The 17,293-nt window shown below is 32.2% G+C and overlaps 1 protein-coding gene across 1 annotated transcript in view; it reads left to right on the forward strand.

Moving 5' to 3' along the window:
- Window positions 1-17,293, forward strand: part of LOC126777719 (uncharacterized) — a 198,032-nt gene that overhangs the window by 93,803 nt on the left and 86,936 nt on the right. The window contains exons 19-24 of the mRNA XM_050500872.1: window positions 10,916-11,057; window positions 11,240-11,353; window positions 12,050-12,175; window positions 13,803-13,907; window positions 14,263-14,448; window positions 14,888-14,978. Coding sequence (XP_050356829.1) covers window positions 10,916-11,057; window positions 11,240-11,353; window positions 12,050-12,175; window positions 13,803-13,907; window positions 14,263-14,448; window positions 14,888-14,978 — 764 coding nt within the window. The remainder of the gene's footprint in view (window positions 1-10,915; window positions 11,058-11,239; window positions 11,354-12,049; window positions 12,176-13,802; window positions 13,908-14,262; window positions 14,449-14,887; window positions 14,979-17,293) is intronic.

The raw sequence follows: 17,293 nt of genomic DNA on the forward strand, positions 1-17,293 counted from the left end.
TAACATTCAAAATAATTTAGAAATATGTACTTCCCGCTCGTCCCGTCTCAATAAGTACCACCAAAATATCCTACCATATAAATATAATATAATACAGCAATTGACTGCCTCGTTGGTCTAGTAGCTTGATGTAAGGCAGTAGACCCGGAGGTCCTGGGTTCAATTCCCAGGTCGGGCCAATAAAAAAAATATTGAGTTTTTATGTCGGAAAATTCTCAGTAGCATCCCGTAGTCTGGAAATTGGAAGTGCATACACTCCCGTGCAGCAAATCGTTCGAAATACATACAAATACGTCAACTAAGTACGGGTGCAGATCTTTTCGATGCCTCGCAGTTCTATGGTAAAAAGGTGACGGGGGAACCAAATTAAATAGTTCCTGAGCACACTTTTCGAAATATATCCTGTAGAATATCGACAGACAGGCAACCTTACGACGATGTTCTAAGGTCTGGAATTTGTGACTAGTGTCTGGTCGCCAATGAGCCTTCTAGCACGACGATCCACTGAATCTAAAGCTTCAAGCTGGTACTTAGCAGAGCCGTCCCATAAATGGCTGCAGTACTCCATGCACGATCTGACTTGGGCTTGATATAGAGTCAGAAGCTGTTCCGGTGTGAAGTACTGCTTGACCTTATTGAGGATGCCAAGTTTATTGCCAGCAGTTTTAGCTTTGGATTCAATGTATTGTCCAAAGTTGAGTTGGATGTTAAGGTAACTCCTAGAAGCTTTATACTGTCGATGATGTGTACAGATACACTTCGGAAAGTCGGAGTCAGGTGGAATGGACTCGTCTTGGCGGTGAACAAACACGCTTGAGTCTTGGTAGGATTAAATTTGACTTAGTTATCATCGCCCTAATTCTATACCTCTTCCAATGTAAAATTGATGTGTTCTACCAAGGCCTCCCTATGCTCAATGCAGAGAGAGTGCACCTGTGTTTGCGCACACTCTTGAGCTCTATAATATCTTCTGAGCAGTTGGCTAGTCTCTCTTGAGATTGTCTGATGACATTATAATTATTATTATGATGAGATGTCTGGAGGACATTATAATTATTATTATTAATACAGCAATACTTAAATTTGAAGGTTGAGTAAGCCAGTAATTACAGGCAATAGGGACATAAAAGCTTTATTCTCAAGGTTAGTGGCAGATTAGCGATGTAAGGAATTGTCTATATTTCGTCAATGTCTACTCTGGTGACCACTTACCATGAAGTGTCCCATTTGCCCGTCCATGTAATAAAAAAGTTTTGAATGTATAAATAAATAAATGCTCAACACTCTACTACCTATATCAGTTTGAATACACGTGTCAAAATAATCCCCATCACCCAGGTCATGAAAACACCCGTTTTGTTCAAACAAACATTTGTCATGAGCAGGAATTAGACCCTTATCGTATGACAGCATCCAGCTAAAGGGTATTAGCATTATTAATAGAATAAAAATAAAAAGCCCACATTTTTGTAATGTTTTGTTTTTTCCTTAGGTAAAATCTGCATTGATTACAAAGCGACTGTTCTAGGAACGTACTTAAAACAGAATCTATAACCGCATAAACTATTAGAACAATAATATTTACTTACTAACGACTTGTCATTTAAAATCTCCGTTAACCCTAAGATCATTATATTTCCAGTCTGTAATTACAATGACTCACGAACATCGCTCCGACCCAGACGAGCGTGCAAAAAGCCCTACTACAAGAAAAATGAAGTAATTATATAAAAATATAGAAATAAACTAACTCTTAGATGACTGTTAATTAGTTATATACTCGAATAGTACAAGGATTTCAAATGATAAAAGCTGCACATACAAATTCGGGTATCAGAGGTGAATCCATTTTCAATTTCATGTCAGTTTTGTATACAATTAATATCAACTGACTCACAGTGAAGTGCTTTTGACAATAAGCTAAAAGTCTTTTAAACAGGAACGAAGGCGTTTTCCCAGCAGTCGGATATTTGTGAGTTATTGTATGATCGTTGTCTAGCAATAATGAAAACAGCGTTCCTGGTAATAGTTAACGCCTCAATTGATTAATCTCACAATAGCGTTATTGATTCAGCCTTGAATTGCAGAGTTCTGATGACACTTATAAATAATAAGAAATCTCATCGTGTCTGGCGGTACAAATAATATAAGTTTTTTATATTATAAATGCAATTTTATGACCAATTGTAATTGATTTTTTGAGTGTATCTATTTAATATGGAATTAGGACATTGTTATGTAGAGTGTGGTCTTTATTCTTTATCACAATTGGTATAAACACATACCCCACAATGCTTATAGTTTTTAATGTTAAACATATCTTGTACTCTTTTACCTACTTTAGAGCTCTATGCTTATAGAGAATATGACTATCATTTATGTGACGGTTTGTTATTAACATTTTTGTTCGTTAATTATTAAAACTTCTACAAGACAATTCACTAGTGGTGACGTAATTAAAGTGCGTCTGTGATCCAATCCAATGTCTGTCCAAATAACTGCCTCTTTTTAATTTAAATAAATATTTGCGAGTTACCAAAACAAAAATAAATAAATTTATATTTAAATTACTAGTTAGCAATGGTAGGAGGCTACCTTACGATTACGATTACGATAGCGAAACATAAAGTTTCTACTTCATACTTTACATAATAATACTGTTTTTTTTTAAAATTTTTTATGATATCTAAGCTATGATTGCTAAGTAATTCAACCTTACATATAGCAAAACATATTCTTATCTATATAAAAGTAATTTTAAAAAAGCTACTTTTCATTTAATTTAGCTAAAAGCACATTTTATCGATAACAAATGTCGCGCGTCACTAAAAGAAAATTGCTAATACGGGTAATTGAGTTATGGTTAGCCGACCTCAGTGTACCATTACGGATTGACAACTTGCTGTCTATTCACGTTTTACGGTTCATTTTTTCGGTCAAAATCAAATTTTCATCATTACAACGTTATATGAAATTCGGCGTTTGACGGGACATGTAGTGTTGTGCTATTCAATTCGAAAATTGGTAAGTTAAACGATTTTGTATCAGTACCTACTAATGAGTAGTGATGTGCAATTTTCTTGCTAAGAACGGCGCTTGAACGACATTAAAACATTTAATTAATGTCTTAAATAATAATCTTATAATATTTTAGATATTTTTGTATCAGCGTCATGTAATATTTATTTAAATGCAATCAATATCAAACAAGGTCCCTTAAGTGTTTGGCAAGTTAAGAAATTGGTACATTAATGTTTAACATTCAGCTTAAATTGCTATTAATAAATTAATGAAATATATTTATAATAAGTGTCATGAATATAAAATGTGAGCTGAGGTAGCCCAGTGGAAAGCACTGGTGGATCCTAATGAATATCGCGGGTTCAAATGTCAGGCGCCACTGAGTTTTCACGTGTTCATTAATAATCTGTTTTAATTATTTATTATATTTACATGTATTTATATAAAACAGCCCGGTGTAGAGAAAATAAGAAGGAATCTTCTAGTTCTTTAAAGAGTACCTTTGCTCAATAGAAATTGGTAATAAAAGAGTGGCTTAAATGTGTGAGTGGGGAAATAATGCTACGACGTTCAAAGTTATCTTGAATCTGTCATATAATAAAATTATTTGGCTGATCAATTTGAATGATTTTATTGGTAAGCATATAATATATATGTAAAAACAATTTTTAGATTTAGCCTTACTTTAGCACCGTTTTCAATATATATTATATACATAATATTATATACTCTCAAATCATCTTTTGAAAAATGTTAAATCTTGATGAGACTTTTTAATTGTACAAAATCAAAACGCCTACGTAAATATACTTAGCAATATTGCTTATTAATAATATAGCTTCAATTTTATAAAAGGAATAACTACAATACCAAATTAATAATAGTAAATAACCTATCTTATTCCATAATCGTAGAAACAAATGTAATAAATCATTTTAATTCTATTATCAGAGAAAATTCAACTTTGATATCACTGAATACGCCCAAGATCAGAATTGTGCATCCGGCGCATTGAACCGCGAATTATTCACTTAGTTGAACAGCGAGCCTAATATGCTATCGTAACTCGGAGTTATACATTGATTTAACATTCTCCAGACATTCTACGACTCCATTTAAAAATAAACGTATAATGAACCTTTGAATGTTTTTGAGAAAGGTGCCACCAACCTCTGTTACGGGTTGTTATAATTATGTCTAAATATAATTTTAACTTACTTCTTTGGTCTCGTTGTTATTTTATAAGGCTGCTTATCCAGAGGCTGAACTTAAAGCCCTGATCGATCAATAAAAAATTATAAGGTTATAACGCTGAATTTTGAATGGTTAGGCAGTGCTTACATTGCCGTGCCTGCAGACATGTGTAGTGGTTGGTGCTACGCCTGAACTCGCTCCGACCGCGTCAGATTGAACTTTGTTGACCACCACAATATACAGTTGGAACTAAACGCGGACTTAATGCCTGAAGGCATCTCTACCAGTCAACCTTTAGGCTAAACAGAAATCCGTGAAGGCAGTAATTAATAGATTATATCATCAAAAATACAAATATAAATTCACAAAATATACATACACACATACATAAAACGAGACATTAGAAAGTGCACAAGAATTTAACTTTTTCATTATAATGTCCCGCTCTCAATGGAGTATGGCCGCTGTGGCTGAAATCGGCCAGGAAAACATCATAATTATAGTGTAGAATTGGTTTTCTTTTTATAGCAATTAAATAGTAGTATTTTTGTGATACTTTGTATCTGCTTCGAACATTGTATCAGAATATCAAATATTCTCAAAATCACAACAGCTACCTGATGTAATTATCGCAGATCGAATCAGACATCAATTTTATTTAAATTTAAATGGTCTTTTCGAATCGCTATACTTCTTTTATATCATACGTTTGCAGACGGACAAATGAACCTAACGACGGGTAAGTGGTCACCACCGCCCAGAGATATTGGCGCCTAAATAAATACTAATCATCTCCATTGTGCCACCAACCTTGGGCACTACGACGTTATGTCCCTTGTGCCTCTAGTTACACTGGATCACTCGCCCTTTCAAAGGGAACACAACAATAATAAGTATTTTCGTCTATCAGATATCTGATGAGTGGGCGGTGTACCTACACAGACGAATTTACACAAAGTCCTACCATCAGTAAAATACTATGTACTTTTATACTTACATTTGTATAGCGTTATAAGACTTTAAGCCTTAAGTTGTTTAGAGGGTAACTAGCTTAACCCTGATTTATCTCTTTCAGTCATCATTGAATTAACATTTGAAAGAAGAAGACATATTGTTAAATTAACTTATCACATCCTAACATTTGTATGTAAAGCTGATTATGTGTATTAATTCTACAATTATCTTACATTACACGGGGCGTGCTTCTCATTATTTAGTTCCAATGAAAACACTAGATTTTGGTAGAGCAATAAGAATTGTAAATATATTCCAAAGTACGTATATACATAAGTAATGATCACCACTATGTGCGAAGTAATTCCATGTACTGATCAGTGTACGTGTAAACACAAAGTCGAACATAGATGATCAGAGGTGGCACGCATTAGGATAATTTTAAGATGCAAAATCTTTACCGTGATCTTGGATAGTAGATCATATTATTGTAATAATAATATAAACCAAAAAAATATGCATTGTTTTTTGCTATAGGTCTAATACATTAAAACTGTTTCTTTGGTCCGGTGGCTAGCACATAAGGCTGTACTTCTTGTGGTCCTGGATTCATACCTCGGGTCGAGCCAATCAAATGTTATTGGATTATCCTTTTAAGAAATTAAGCAGCAGTCCGAAGTTTGGAATGTGTCATTATTACCATTCCCATTGTTCGCCGTTGGGCATACGCCTTAAATCTTTCCGATACCAGAGTGGTGGAATCACTCGGAGCCAGAAAGGTGGAATGGAGAGTGCACTTATGTTTGCGTACTCGAGCACTCTCACGTAGTTGGCTGTTCTTTATTGACAATAATACGAAAATTCGAAATGATTTCATATTATAGTTGAGCAAATACTTCACAAATATTTGAATATCAAAGCAATATCATGAATAAATTAAATTAAATGATTTCTTTGACGTAATCATTAATAAACTAATATGCTTTTATGATCCAACAGCATATTTTTTAAACTCTTTAAATAAGGTTAGTTTCATTATTTATATTGGGGTTTTATCTTTAATGGGCTGCATCTAAATATACAAAAATATAAATATCTCGTTATAAATAGCACCCACACCTATTCCGCACACAGGCGTGTTCGCTGGACCGATCCGTGTTGAGTGATTGCGATGTATGCGGACTGTACAGTCGAAGTATCAAGTGTTTTTATTTTTTTGTTTTTATTTGCAGAATCATTTTTACTAATACAGTATAAATAAGCTTAATCGAAGTCAAACGGTCAATTAAATATTGATTTGATTTTTCTACGGCATTGTACATATTAAACTCTTAAGACAAGAGCAACTCGACAGGAAATAGTAAATCTCACGGTTAAGAAGGGTCCTCTCTTCTTAGGATGAAACCTTGGACTTATCTACTGCATTGGTCTCTTGGTTAGGTAATAATATGGCTGTGAACAAGGTGTCGGGCTCGATTTCTTGGTCGAGCTTTTTGTTCGGATTTTGTGAGCTGCTAATAATTTATTGACAATCAGTAAAGTTCTAAGGCTTACAGTGTTACACTTTTGTATTTCCGAAAAAGGAAAACTGTGACTGTCTGGCTTATAGGACTATTTAATAGAGATAAGAGAGATGAGGTCTGTATTTTTCCACAAATATAACATTCTTACAAAAAAGAGGACTTCCTCTTCATATAAGCGGTAGATTTTCATCCACCACAAAAATATTTCTTTACAATGTTTTGTTTTTATTTATTTGAATAATTAGGATCGTACTAAGCGATGTATCCATTTGTACTTCGCTAATGATTCTTACTGTTTGTCCCTTATTCAAATCTTATGTATTACTGTAAATAATAATAGCCATTTTTATTTATAGAAGTAACTTAAAATGAATGTAATGTATTTTGATTTGACTTCAAATTGTGATAGAAAATTTTAACTCAAGTTTATATTAATATACAGTACTAATGCTTATTGTTACCTGTTAAGGATATAATATATATATATATTCTATTTTTCAGAAGTACATTGATTAGATGGATCTTTCATGATCTAGACAGCACAAGTTATAAAAGCATTTTTAGTAACTTTATTACGAAACATATTTCTCCTTAATTGTAACTTATTTTTTTTTATATAAAACAGCTAGGCAAATGGACCAACCCGTCATAGTAATATTCTATCCATACTAAACCTTACTGTAAAAATACGGTCATATTCACCGATGTAAGATTGTGTTATTGCTATTTATTGTAGAAACTATAATAAAATACAATCCTGTACTCTGGAGAAACTTATCAAATGAAGTGGATCTTAGAAATGCCATAAATTTATTGTTTCATACTTCTTGATAAATATCGTACGTATTGTTAAAGCCCTGAGTTCAATAACCTTAGTTAATTGACTTGGCTTCACTCCAAGATGCTCCTATTGATAAAAAGTCAAAATAACATTTATTTTTACTATAAAAAGTTACCTAAAGGGACGTTTTAAGTCAATCCAAACCAGTATCACTTTCTGGAGATTTTAGACTGAAGTAATGGCGATTTTATTTTATTATTTTAATTTCGGTTTCGTTTTTATTATTTCTAATTTAATTAAAAATAATTATTATCTTACTAAATATTATTCTATAATAATGATATACATATTGCATATGCGCACTTTAATGACATGTTTAACATTTGTCAATTTCTTTATTTTGAAATAATATAAAATAAAGTTGCTTTTCACGTCTTTCCACTTATATAATTATGATACAATGTAGTAATAATTTAGGTAATTTATCCCGAAATGGTTTGTAGGGTGTGTGAGCCAGCGTACTACAGGCACAAGGGACATAACATCTTAGTTCCAAGGTTTGCGGCGCATTGGCGATCTAAGGAATAGTTAATATTTCTTCAAGCGCCAATATATATGGCGGTGGTGACCACGTACCATCAGGTGGCTCACTTGCTAGTATGCCTTTCAATTCAATAAGAAGTGTCATGTTTTCATAGAACAGGTGTAAGTTTTTTCACTTTATTTTACTTTACCTTTTCACAAGATATTCAGTGACGGTCGCTCAGGGTTCACTCACAATCTCTGATTAAGTCACAGTACCTATATAATTATTGTTCAATACGCAATTACAATTAATAATACAAAATTGTAATTAGTTATTATATTATTTATACTAGTTGACTTTATACGGTGAAAATATCAATAATGAGTATTTAATAATGTTTATCATATAAAATCTATTTATATATTTTTATATACTATTATATTATATACATTAAACGTGTTTCAGACAAAAATAAACACATTTTTCATTGACTGTATCAGGTTGAAGTCGTCGAACAATGACAGTTGGATGAACCCTTTCAATATTTGTATCTTTTCAATTCTGTTGTTTTCCCCTTAATGATACTTACTTAATAACTGATCCGATTCCCTATTCATATTATTACAAAGCATTTCGTATGTAATTTTAATGAATACAAACTATTTTGTCATTTGTTTGTGATGTAAATCACAAAAATAACCACAATATAAAGCAGTTCTACTATTCCATCCTTGGTGATACTTAATCAATTTAATCTATGACGTTACTAATACGTTATTTAAATAAACTAGCTTAATACAAATACAAGTAATTGATTATTTGTTCAAATTGGCTTAGAAATGAGAGGATATTTTGTTAATGTCCCGAAAAATTAGTATTACCGACATAGCCAATAAAAATGGTGTCTATAAGATAATATAATAATTGTTATAACATAATGCACTATAAGTTACTAATTATAGAGTCGAGATAGTCTAGTGGCCAGAAGACTAGAATCTTGACTGATTATAACGGTTTGAAATTCACCGCTAAATTTTCATGTACCTGATCTGTGTTTATAACTCGTCACGAAAGGCAAGAGCTCGGCAGGACCAAATCGTGAAGAAATCTGCATGTATCGAATAAAAATGCCACATTTGTATCAAACATGTTGTGGGTGACAGTAGAAATTCCAAATCCTCTCCCCACAAGAGCAGGACGCCTTAGTCCAGCTGTAGGACATTTCCAGGCTGATACTTTTTTTTTATAATTGTAGAGCCAGAGCTTTACCGCTAACTGTCAGCCTGTCGAGGAAGGTAATTTATAAATATATAAGTAATAATCCGTATTTCCCGATAGGAACAATGTTGATGTCTTCAAATCCAGAGTAAAAAGGTTTCTTATAGGCAAGCGTGCTACATCTTAGACCGTGTCGATGCTTAACATCGGGCAAGTCAACGGTCAAACGCTGGCCTATTAATTGTAAAAAAAAAAACTCAGTTTCAATTAAACTTCCAAACCAACCCTTAGCAATACTGACCACTAAATATCAGGTAAACCAGTGAGCATAATTTGTCCTACTTTCCTGTTACAGTAATAATATACATTTACTTTTCATTATTATTGGAACGAGTTGATCTGACCGCAACTTAATAATTAACTTAACGTATTAATTAGCTTAAGCTAATAGGATAACATAGTAATGGAGGTTATACGGCTGTCCGTTAACGTTTTGAATACCCAATATCTTTACCTATTTATGAGTAAAAAAATAAATAGATCAGACTTTCGCTTTTTACTCAATACGAAATAAATTTTTACTGGTGGTAGAGCTTTGTGCAAGCTCGTCTGGGTAGGTACCACCCACTCATCAGATATTCTACCGCAAAACAGCAGTACTTGGTATTGTTGTGTTCCGGTTTGAAGGGTGAGTGAGCCAGTGTAATTACAGGCACAAGGGACATAACATCTTAGTTCCCAAGGTTGGTGACGCATTGGTGATGTAAGCGATGGTAAACATTTCTTACAATGCCAATGTCTAAGGGCGTTTGGTGACCACTTAGGTGGCCCATATGCTCGTCCGCCTTCCTATTCTATAAATAAAAAATCTATATTTTCATTGCGTTTTTAAAAGCGTGGAGTTAAATATACTATTTTCATTTCATTTTCAATTATGTAGTCAGATAAAAAATTGTCGTTGTGCACTTTCACTTCGAAAGTGAAAGCTGTTTTCACACGGTGCTTCAAAAGAAGTGGCCTTTATATTTGTTTTCATAAGCACAATAAATCGTGATACCAACATCTGTGGTGACCGTATTAATTCACTTTTTCCCGATCCACAATTCGTACTAAAATACAGTAATATAAAGTATTGCTGTTTGGGGTAGTATAAATTGTCAGCCACCCAGACCGAGATGCACATAGATATACTTTCAAACTCCAACCAATCAGTTTTCAGTTTCTCCAAATATACTAATATATACAATAATACATGCCATGTATATAAGGAATGTTTTTTCTTTTTTTATTATTTGATAAAGCGGTTCAATACTTTGTCCTTGGCTACTAACTACCATATATATTGTTTGTCACACGCTCCGACACGTGTCCCCTGCTTTATTAAGGTCGTCCATTGTATGTCTTCATGGATACTAATTCAGCGGAAGTAAGTTATTTGTAATGTGATTTCGAATAACATTTACGACGTTTAATCATATATTTAGTATTATTATCCGATAACGAGTTCAGATACTGTCAAGTTTTGTTATTAGTCAAAGCTCCTAAATTTATATTTGAATGATGAGAATTTTTTTTCAGGGATTATATTCTTAGTTATATTTGTAATTTCTATTTAGTCAATTAATATATGCCACGTAGAATGATTTTAAAAATGTATAACATAAATATTTAAAATGTATGTTTTGTCCCTTATCACAGTCACGTGACTCCGACTATGACGGTAACGGTGTCATCCGGCCGGCGTGATGGCGGCTCCGGTCAACGATGGGGACCACCACGTAGGGTCACCCTGAGGAGACGACCTGGAGCACCATTAGGAGTCAGCATTGTCGGTGGAAAGGTTCGATAGAGTAATTACAAAGTTAGCTTCAAAGTAATTAACTTCGCACACTGAACAAGATTGGTACTCTATTAAATAGCTTGATATGTTAAATAAATGGTATTTTGAGTGTTAATTCATTTTCTAGGTTTAATCAAGCTAGTATGAAATTAAGTGTGAGACCAAATTTATAAATTTCTCAGGTGGATATCATTGCTAACCATAATGGTCAAAATGGAGATGAAAAGGCGATATTTGGTATTTTCATCAAAAACGTCGTACCTAACAGTCCAGCGGCACTTAGTGGGGAATTACAGGTTAGTGACATTATATATTAATTATTAATTGCGAAAAACACTAAGAGATTCAATGAATAATGATTTTAAATCATTTTTTTATAATATTATATACGTGGGTGGACGAGCATATGGGCCTGATGGTAAGTGGTCACCAAACGCCCTTAGACATTGGCATTGTAAGAAATGTTAACCATCGCTTACATCACCAATGCGCCACCAACCTTCGGAACTAAGGTGTTATATCCCTTGAGCCTGTAATTACACTGGCTCACTCACCCTTCAAACCGGAACACAACAATTCCAAGTACTGCTGTTTTGCGGTAGAATATCTGATGAGTGGGTGGTACCTACCCAGACGAGCTTGCACAAAGCTCTACCGCCAGGACAATTTCTTAGCAAGCTTTTATTAATCAAAATAATACTTGTAAATTAATCATATTTGGCATACGAACAGATAAAGATATATAGAATACCTCAGATGGTTAAAATTAAATGGCAAATATATTGTGGGTATATTTGTTTTTTTTTTTTTTTTTTAAACATATTTCCTATAAAATACTTAATTTGTATTAATGAATATGCAAAATCGGTCTAGCTACTTTTATATAGTACTGGTCAATATTATTATGTACAAATATTTTAAACCTTTTATTTAAAAAATGCTAAAGTGTGAATACATAGTATTTCCTTTACCGATTAAATCTTTTCAATTAGACTGGTGACAGAATCCTTGAAGTGGACGGAGTATGCGTCAGAACAGCACAACATGAAAGAGCCGTCGAGTTGATCAAAGCCGCGCGGGATATCGTTACGTTGACTGTCCAGAGCTTAGTAACTTGGGTAAGGGTTAAAAACTCTTTTATGCATTGTTTTCAACATTTCATTTCATTTCCCCTGAAAATGTTCGGTAAAAGTTATCGTTAAAAAGACTCCGGAGCTTTTTTATGGCGCAAATTTTGCGAACATGCCTTTTTATTTGACCAAAATTTTGGCTGGTATATGGAAGTATCCTTATCATTGAATTGTTAATGCAATTTGAAAAAAAAAACATTAAATGAAAGAAAGAGAAGGTTATATGAAACAGCACATATTGCAGACAAGAGCGATATGCGGTATAAACAGCAATAAAATGCGAATTTTGATGGTTGAAATGAAAGTGAATGATGTTGAAATAAAAGTGATTTGACGAGCCGGTTGACGTGGTTGGTAGATACTTGTCTTTCACGCCGAAGGTTGTGGGTTCGATTCCCACCCAGGACAGACATTTATGTGCATGAACATGTCTGTTTTTTCTGAGTCTAGGTGTAATTATCTATATAAGTATGTATTTATATAGATAATTATAATAAAAAAAAAAAAACAAATATAGTATATGAGTTGTCTGGTTTCCATAGCACAAGCTCTGCTTAATTTGGAATCAGATGGCCGTGTGTGAATAATGTCCCAGGACATTATTATTTGTTATTATTATTATTTATTTGTTTGATGAAATTAAGCAAAAAAGTTCGGGTCGATTGGAAGCCCGCGATAGTTGTTTAAGATGTATTCTATGTCTTTGTTTGCCTTTATTGTGAATCGATTAACTTTTACTTGATTTCTAGACATTATTTTGTGAATGCTTATTGTCAAAGTTATATTTGTTATTATATTATATTAGATTTAAAGTGTTTTGTAGGTATTCCAATAACAATAGTTTATCATAACATTCTGTTATTACAAATTTATTTAATCTTTATAAAAAAAATTAACTCTTTTTTTTAATGTATAGAATACATTTAATTCCATATTAGACATATAAAGGTATTTTAAAAACAACTAATCAAAATCAGAAACCAAATTGTTATTTAACTTTTGCAAGACATTCTAAGACAGTAGTTAAATATGATAATAATATTACGTAACTTGAAGGTATTCAAGGGACATCTTACGTTCGTCTTCATGCTATAATTAGATAAAATGATTAAAGTTACAACTTTACTTATATAATCGAGTAACACTATGAGAATAGTTTTGATTTATCTCATTAAATTTATTATATTCTAAAATTCAATCACTTACAGACTGTGTTTGTATTTGACAAAAATACTAGCCGATTGGCCGGTGGTAGCTTTTGCTTTGAATATGAATACAATTCATCAACGGTTTGTGTAATTCTAATACACAATTGTTTCTAAGAGAAGTTCTATGATTTACGTTATTCTGTGTAAATTATTTTTTATATGATTTTGAATGTTACTTTATGTTTAAATATTTATTCTCCTGTAAATTAAAAAACCTTAATTGAAAGTTTACGGTTTCTGCCTTTCGGGTTTTTACGGTTTTTGCCCGTCTGTATTTAACCAGGTAACAATATTTTAAAGAAATTAAAAAGCTATCCATTTTCTAAAAGATTAATAATAGAAAAAATGTATAATTAGATAAGTCATTTTTGATTATATATAAAGTGTTTATGTATATATATATATAGAACACGGATTCATCAGACGTAGAGGCGTCACCTCCAACCGTGTCACCTCCGCGACCGAGTATTAAAAAGACGCCCGCGCCAAAACCTCCAAAACATGATATAAAGGTATATATTTCATAATAATAAATTTACATTTAATAGTAAACAGTACAACTTAAATTAGATGTGTGCAATGTTTCACAATTAAACATTTCTGACACTAAAATGATGGAATATAAGTTTTATTTACTTATGTTAAATACACTGAGTCGCAAGCGCTCTTAATTATTTAAATAAAAACATTATTTTACTCTCTTTTGTTTAACTTAAAATGTTTGACATAACTAGTTAATAAAACTATTTAATTTTTTATTTAAAAATAATTTCGTTCTCTGCTTTTCTGAGAAACTGACCTGATAATTATTAAACGTATATTATATCAATATGAGTAAAATTAAACCTGAAGCATACATTTTAACAGATAACAGTAACAGAGCCCGAAGTTGAAAAGGAGTCGCCAAAAGAAGAGCAGAACGGGAAACCAGAAGAAAAACCAGTAAATGGAGAGGCAGTACCTTCAAAACCAGTGTATTCGGATTCTGAAAGCAGTGATGAAGAGGACGAAAGAGAGTTACAAGGAAGGACTTATTCAGAAAAGGGAGTCGAGGTAAATGCATTTAAAGATGTAATTGTTAAATTAATAATTCTTATCAAGAAATATTTAAAAAAAAAACATTAGGAACTATTAAATATTAGTGGTAAAATTGAGTAGATATTCAATAAAGGTAACGGAAAAAAACATCGTTTTTTATACCAATTGCTTGCAAAATGCTTTCAAAGAGGATATGCATTTTACTACTTGGGTCAGTAATATTTTGAAGTATAATACTTCAACTTTAAATCAATTTATACAATTTTATTGACATATATTCACGAGATTATATCTATAATAACTTTAAATAGTTGTCAGGTATAAACTCATTCAGTGAAGCGCAGGTCGTATTACGTTTAAGTTATAGTGAGCCGCATATTTAAGGATATCAAAATTACTTTTGCGGATTCTGCAAAGTAAGCACCGAGTTACATTGGTTTTCATATTTTTCTAGATCGATCGTGCTTCTGCGGGTGCTATTAAGCGTAGCAGAGAAGAGAAAGAAGCTGATCCAGAAGAAGAGGACGACTTCGGCTACACTACAAGTAAGTGGAGAGATACATTATTCGCCCTCGTTAATTTCTCATTCTACATCTTACATGTTTATTTTTACGCGTGCATCGTGGAACATAACTGAAATTGTAATTAATGTATAAGAAAATCGCTTGAAATACTTCCATTAATTGTAGCATTTGATTCTGTTGGAAACAAATCGTTTACTTTCAATTACTTTGACTATGTGTTCCTGCTCAGTTTTTTATTTTATCATCAATTTAATTTTTATAAGCAAAATTTTTTATTAGTTTGAAAAGGTAAAAAATATACATAGAGTTTAGCTGATTGGCTTCTATACCATGATAACTATTATACATTAAATTAAACTATTGAATTATATAAAAACGATCAATATGTATACACAACCTCGGCTTACGATTTTATGAATAAAATGACTTGTCTTAAAAATACCATGTTAATATTTCACAGATATCAATATAAAAACAGTTATTTTGTAATGCAATTCCTTGAGATGTTACGTTATTTCATAGATGTTAACTTTAATCTCAAGAATAATGTATACAAATGAATATTTAAAATGTTAATTTGAATTTCGAATGTTTCTTACGGTTGCATAATGAGTTGTTAGTGTAAGTTTTTAATAGGTATCGTTTCCTGTGTAACAAATATCGTATATTCTAAGCAATGGTGTGTCTTATTAACCTCACGATTTTTAACAGTTTCATAATCAATGAAACATCTTTATACCATCTATTATCCATGTTTTTTTTGGTTCGAAACCAAAAACAAAAATTAAATTATGAACCTATTTAATCTATTAAAATAATTATCAAACTCTGATGCTAATGAATACTAAACACTTGTTTCTAAAACAATTGTTTGACTTACTTATGTCATAAAATTAAGTGGATAGTAAATAAGGAAATATAGGAATTGCTTACACTGAGGAGAAGTATTCAATATTATATGCAATTATAAATAGTAAATGTAAATATCATGTCCAAAAGTTGTGTGAAAAGTGGTGGCAAAAGTTTCCCAGTTGAATCGCATTTCTGATTCTCTGGGCGAAAAATGAACCATGTCACCAGTGGAGGCGAGACAATAATATAGAGAGGTGAGATAAAATAACTTACCACACCACAGTAATGGTGGTTCTTAGGAAAGAAGTATATACATTTTTTGTAGGTGATGAATGATCTATACGGTATTTTCTGAATTATTTTAATGATAACGCGGTGAGTGTTTACACGAAAGAAGTAAAAACTACTAAAAATACTTTAGACCTTTAACCTTGAGTATTTTATTAGCTGACGTGAAATCAGCAGGGATTTTTGATATTTTATCTATAATAATAAAATAACATGTTCCAATTTTTAGCTCTATGTGAATTATAGTTAATTTAAATCTATTTCGACTGGACTATATGTTTTTAAATGTTTGTGTATTCCGAGGGATCAATACAAACGGAACAAATATATAGATGTTCAAAGATATATTGGAATTAGAGATGAATATTTGCGCTTTTTGTATTTATAGATATAATTATACAGTTATACAAGCAACCTATTGTTTCAATGTGAAGGATTTATAAATTCTTTTATAAACCCTTCACATTTTTTCTGAATTTGCTTAAATTGAAAACTTTTCAGCATACGTAATTATTAATTCTAGGCCGTTTATTATTCTCTTTTAATATATATTCCAAAATACATGATAGTATGATGACTAGAAAACATGAATGCTAACCAATATCATGGGTTCAAATCTGTGCAAACATTATACAGTCGTGGATTAACATCGTGAGGAAAACTGAATTGATCGGATGATATTCTACCATGTGCCAAAAACCTACCTGCAATAGAATATGGTGGAGTTAGCTCCAAATTTATTACGTAAGAGAAGAACAGTATCTGTTCTTCTTAACTTTTTTTAAGCGCTTGGACATTTTGGGGTGTTGTTTTATATATGAGCAAAATACTACGTTGCCACTTTATGTAATTATACTGTTACCTAAATACGTGCGAAACCGACAGCGCGAATTCTAATAAGCTTAGTCGAACTCGCAAATTCCTCGATTTCCATCGATGTTCTAACTTTAGAGTTTTGTAAACATTCAGGTGTATAACGGGTTATTTTGTTACTCGGGTCGGCGTTACTGTTCAAGACCGATCACGCCTAAGTGTGCGAGCGAAGTTTGAGCTGTGAGGTATCATTAGCATTGTAGTATTAGCCTTGTTGTTTCAAGGAATATAAATACATAATGTGTATTTAATTTGTGTCCTTTGACTTTACATGGATTCCAATAGCCATTAATACACTAGCGTTTTGGAATATAGTTTCAACA

The sequence above is a fragment of the Nymphalis io genome, chromosome 23 (genome assembly GCF_905147045.1).
Source record: "Nymphalis io chromosome 23, ilAglIoxx1.1, whole genome shotgun sequence".
NCBI classification, from domain to species: domain Eukaryota; kingdom Metazoa; phylum Arthropoda; class Insecta; order Lepidoptera; family Nymphalidae; genus Nymphalis; species Nymphalis io.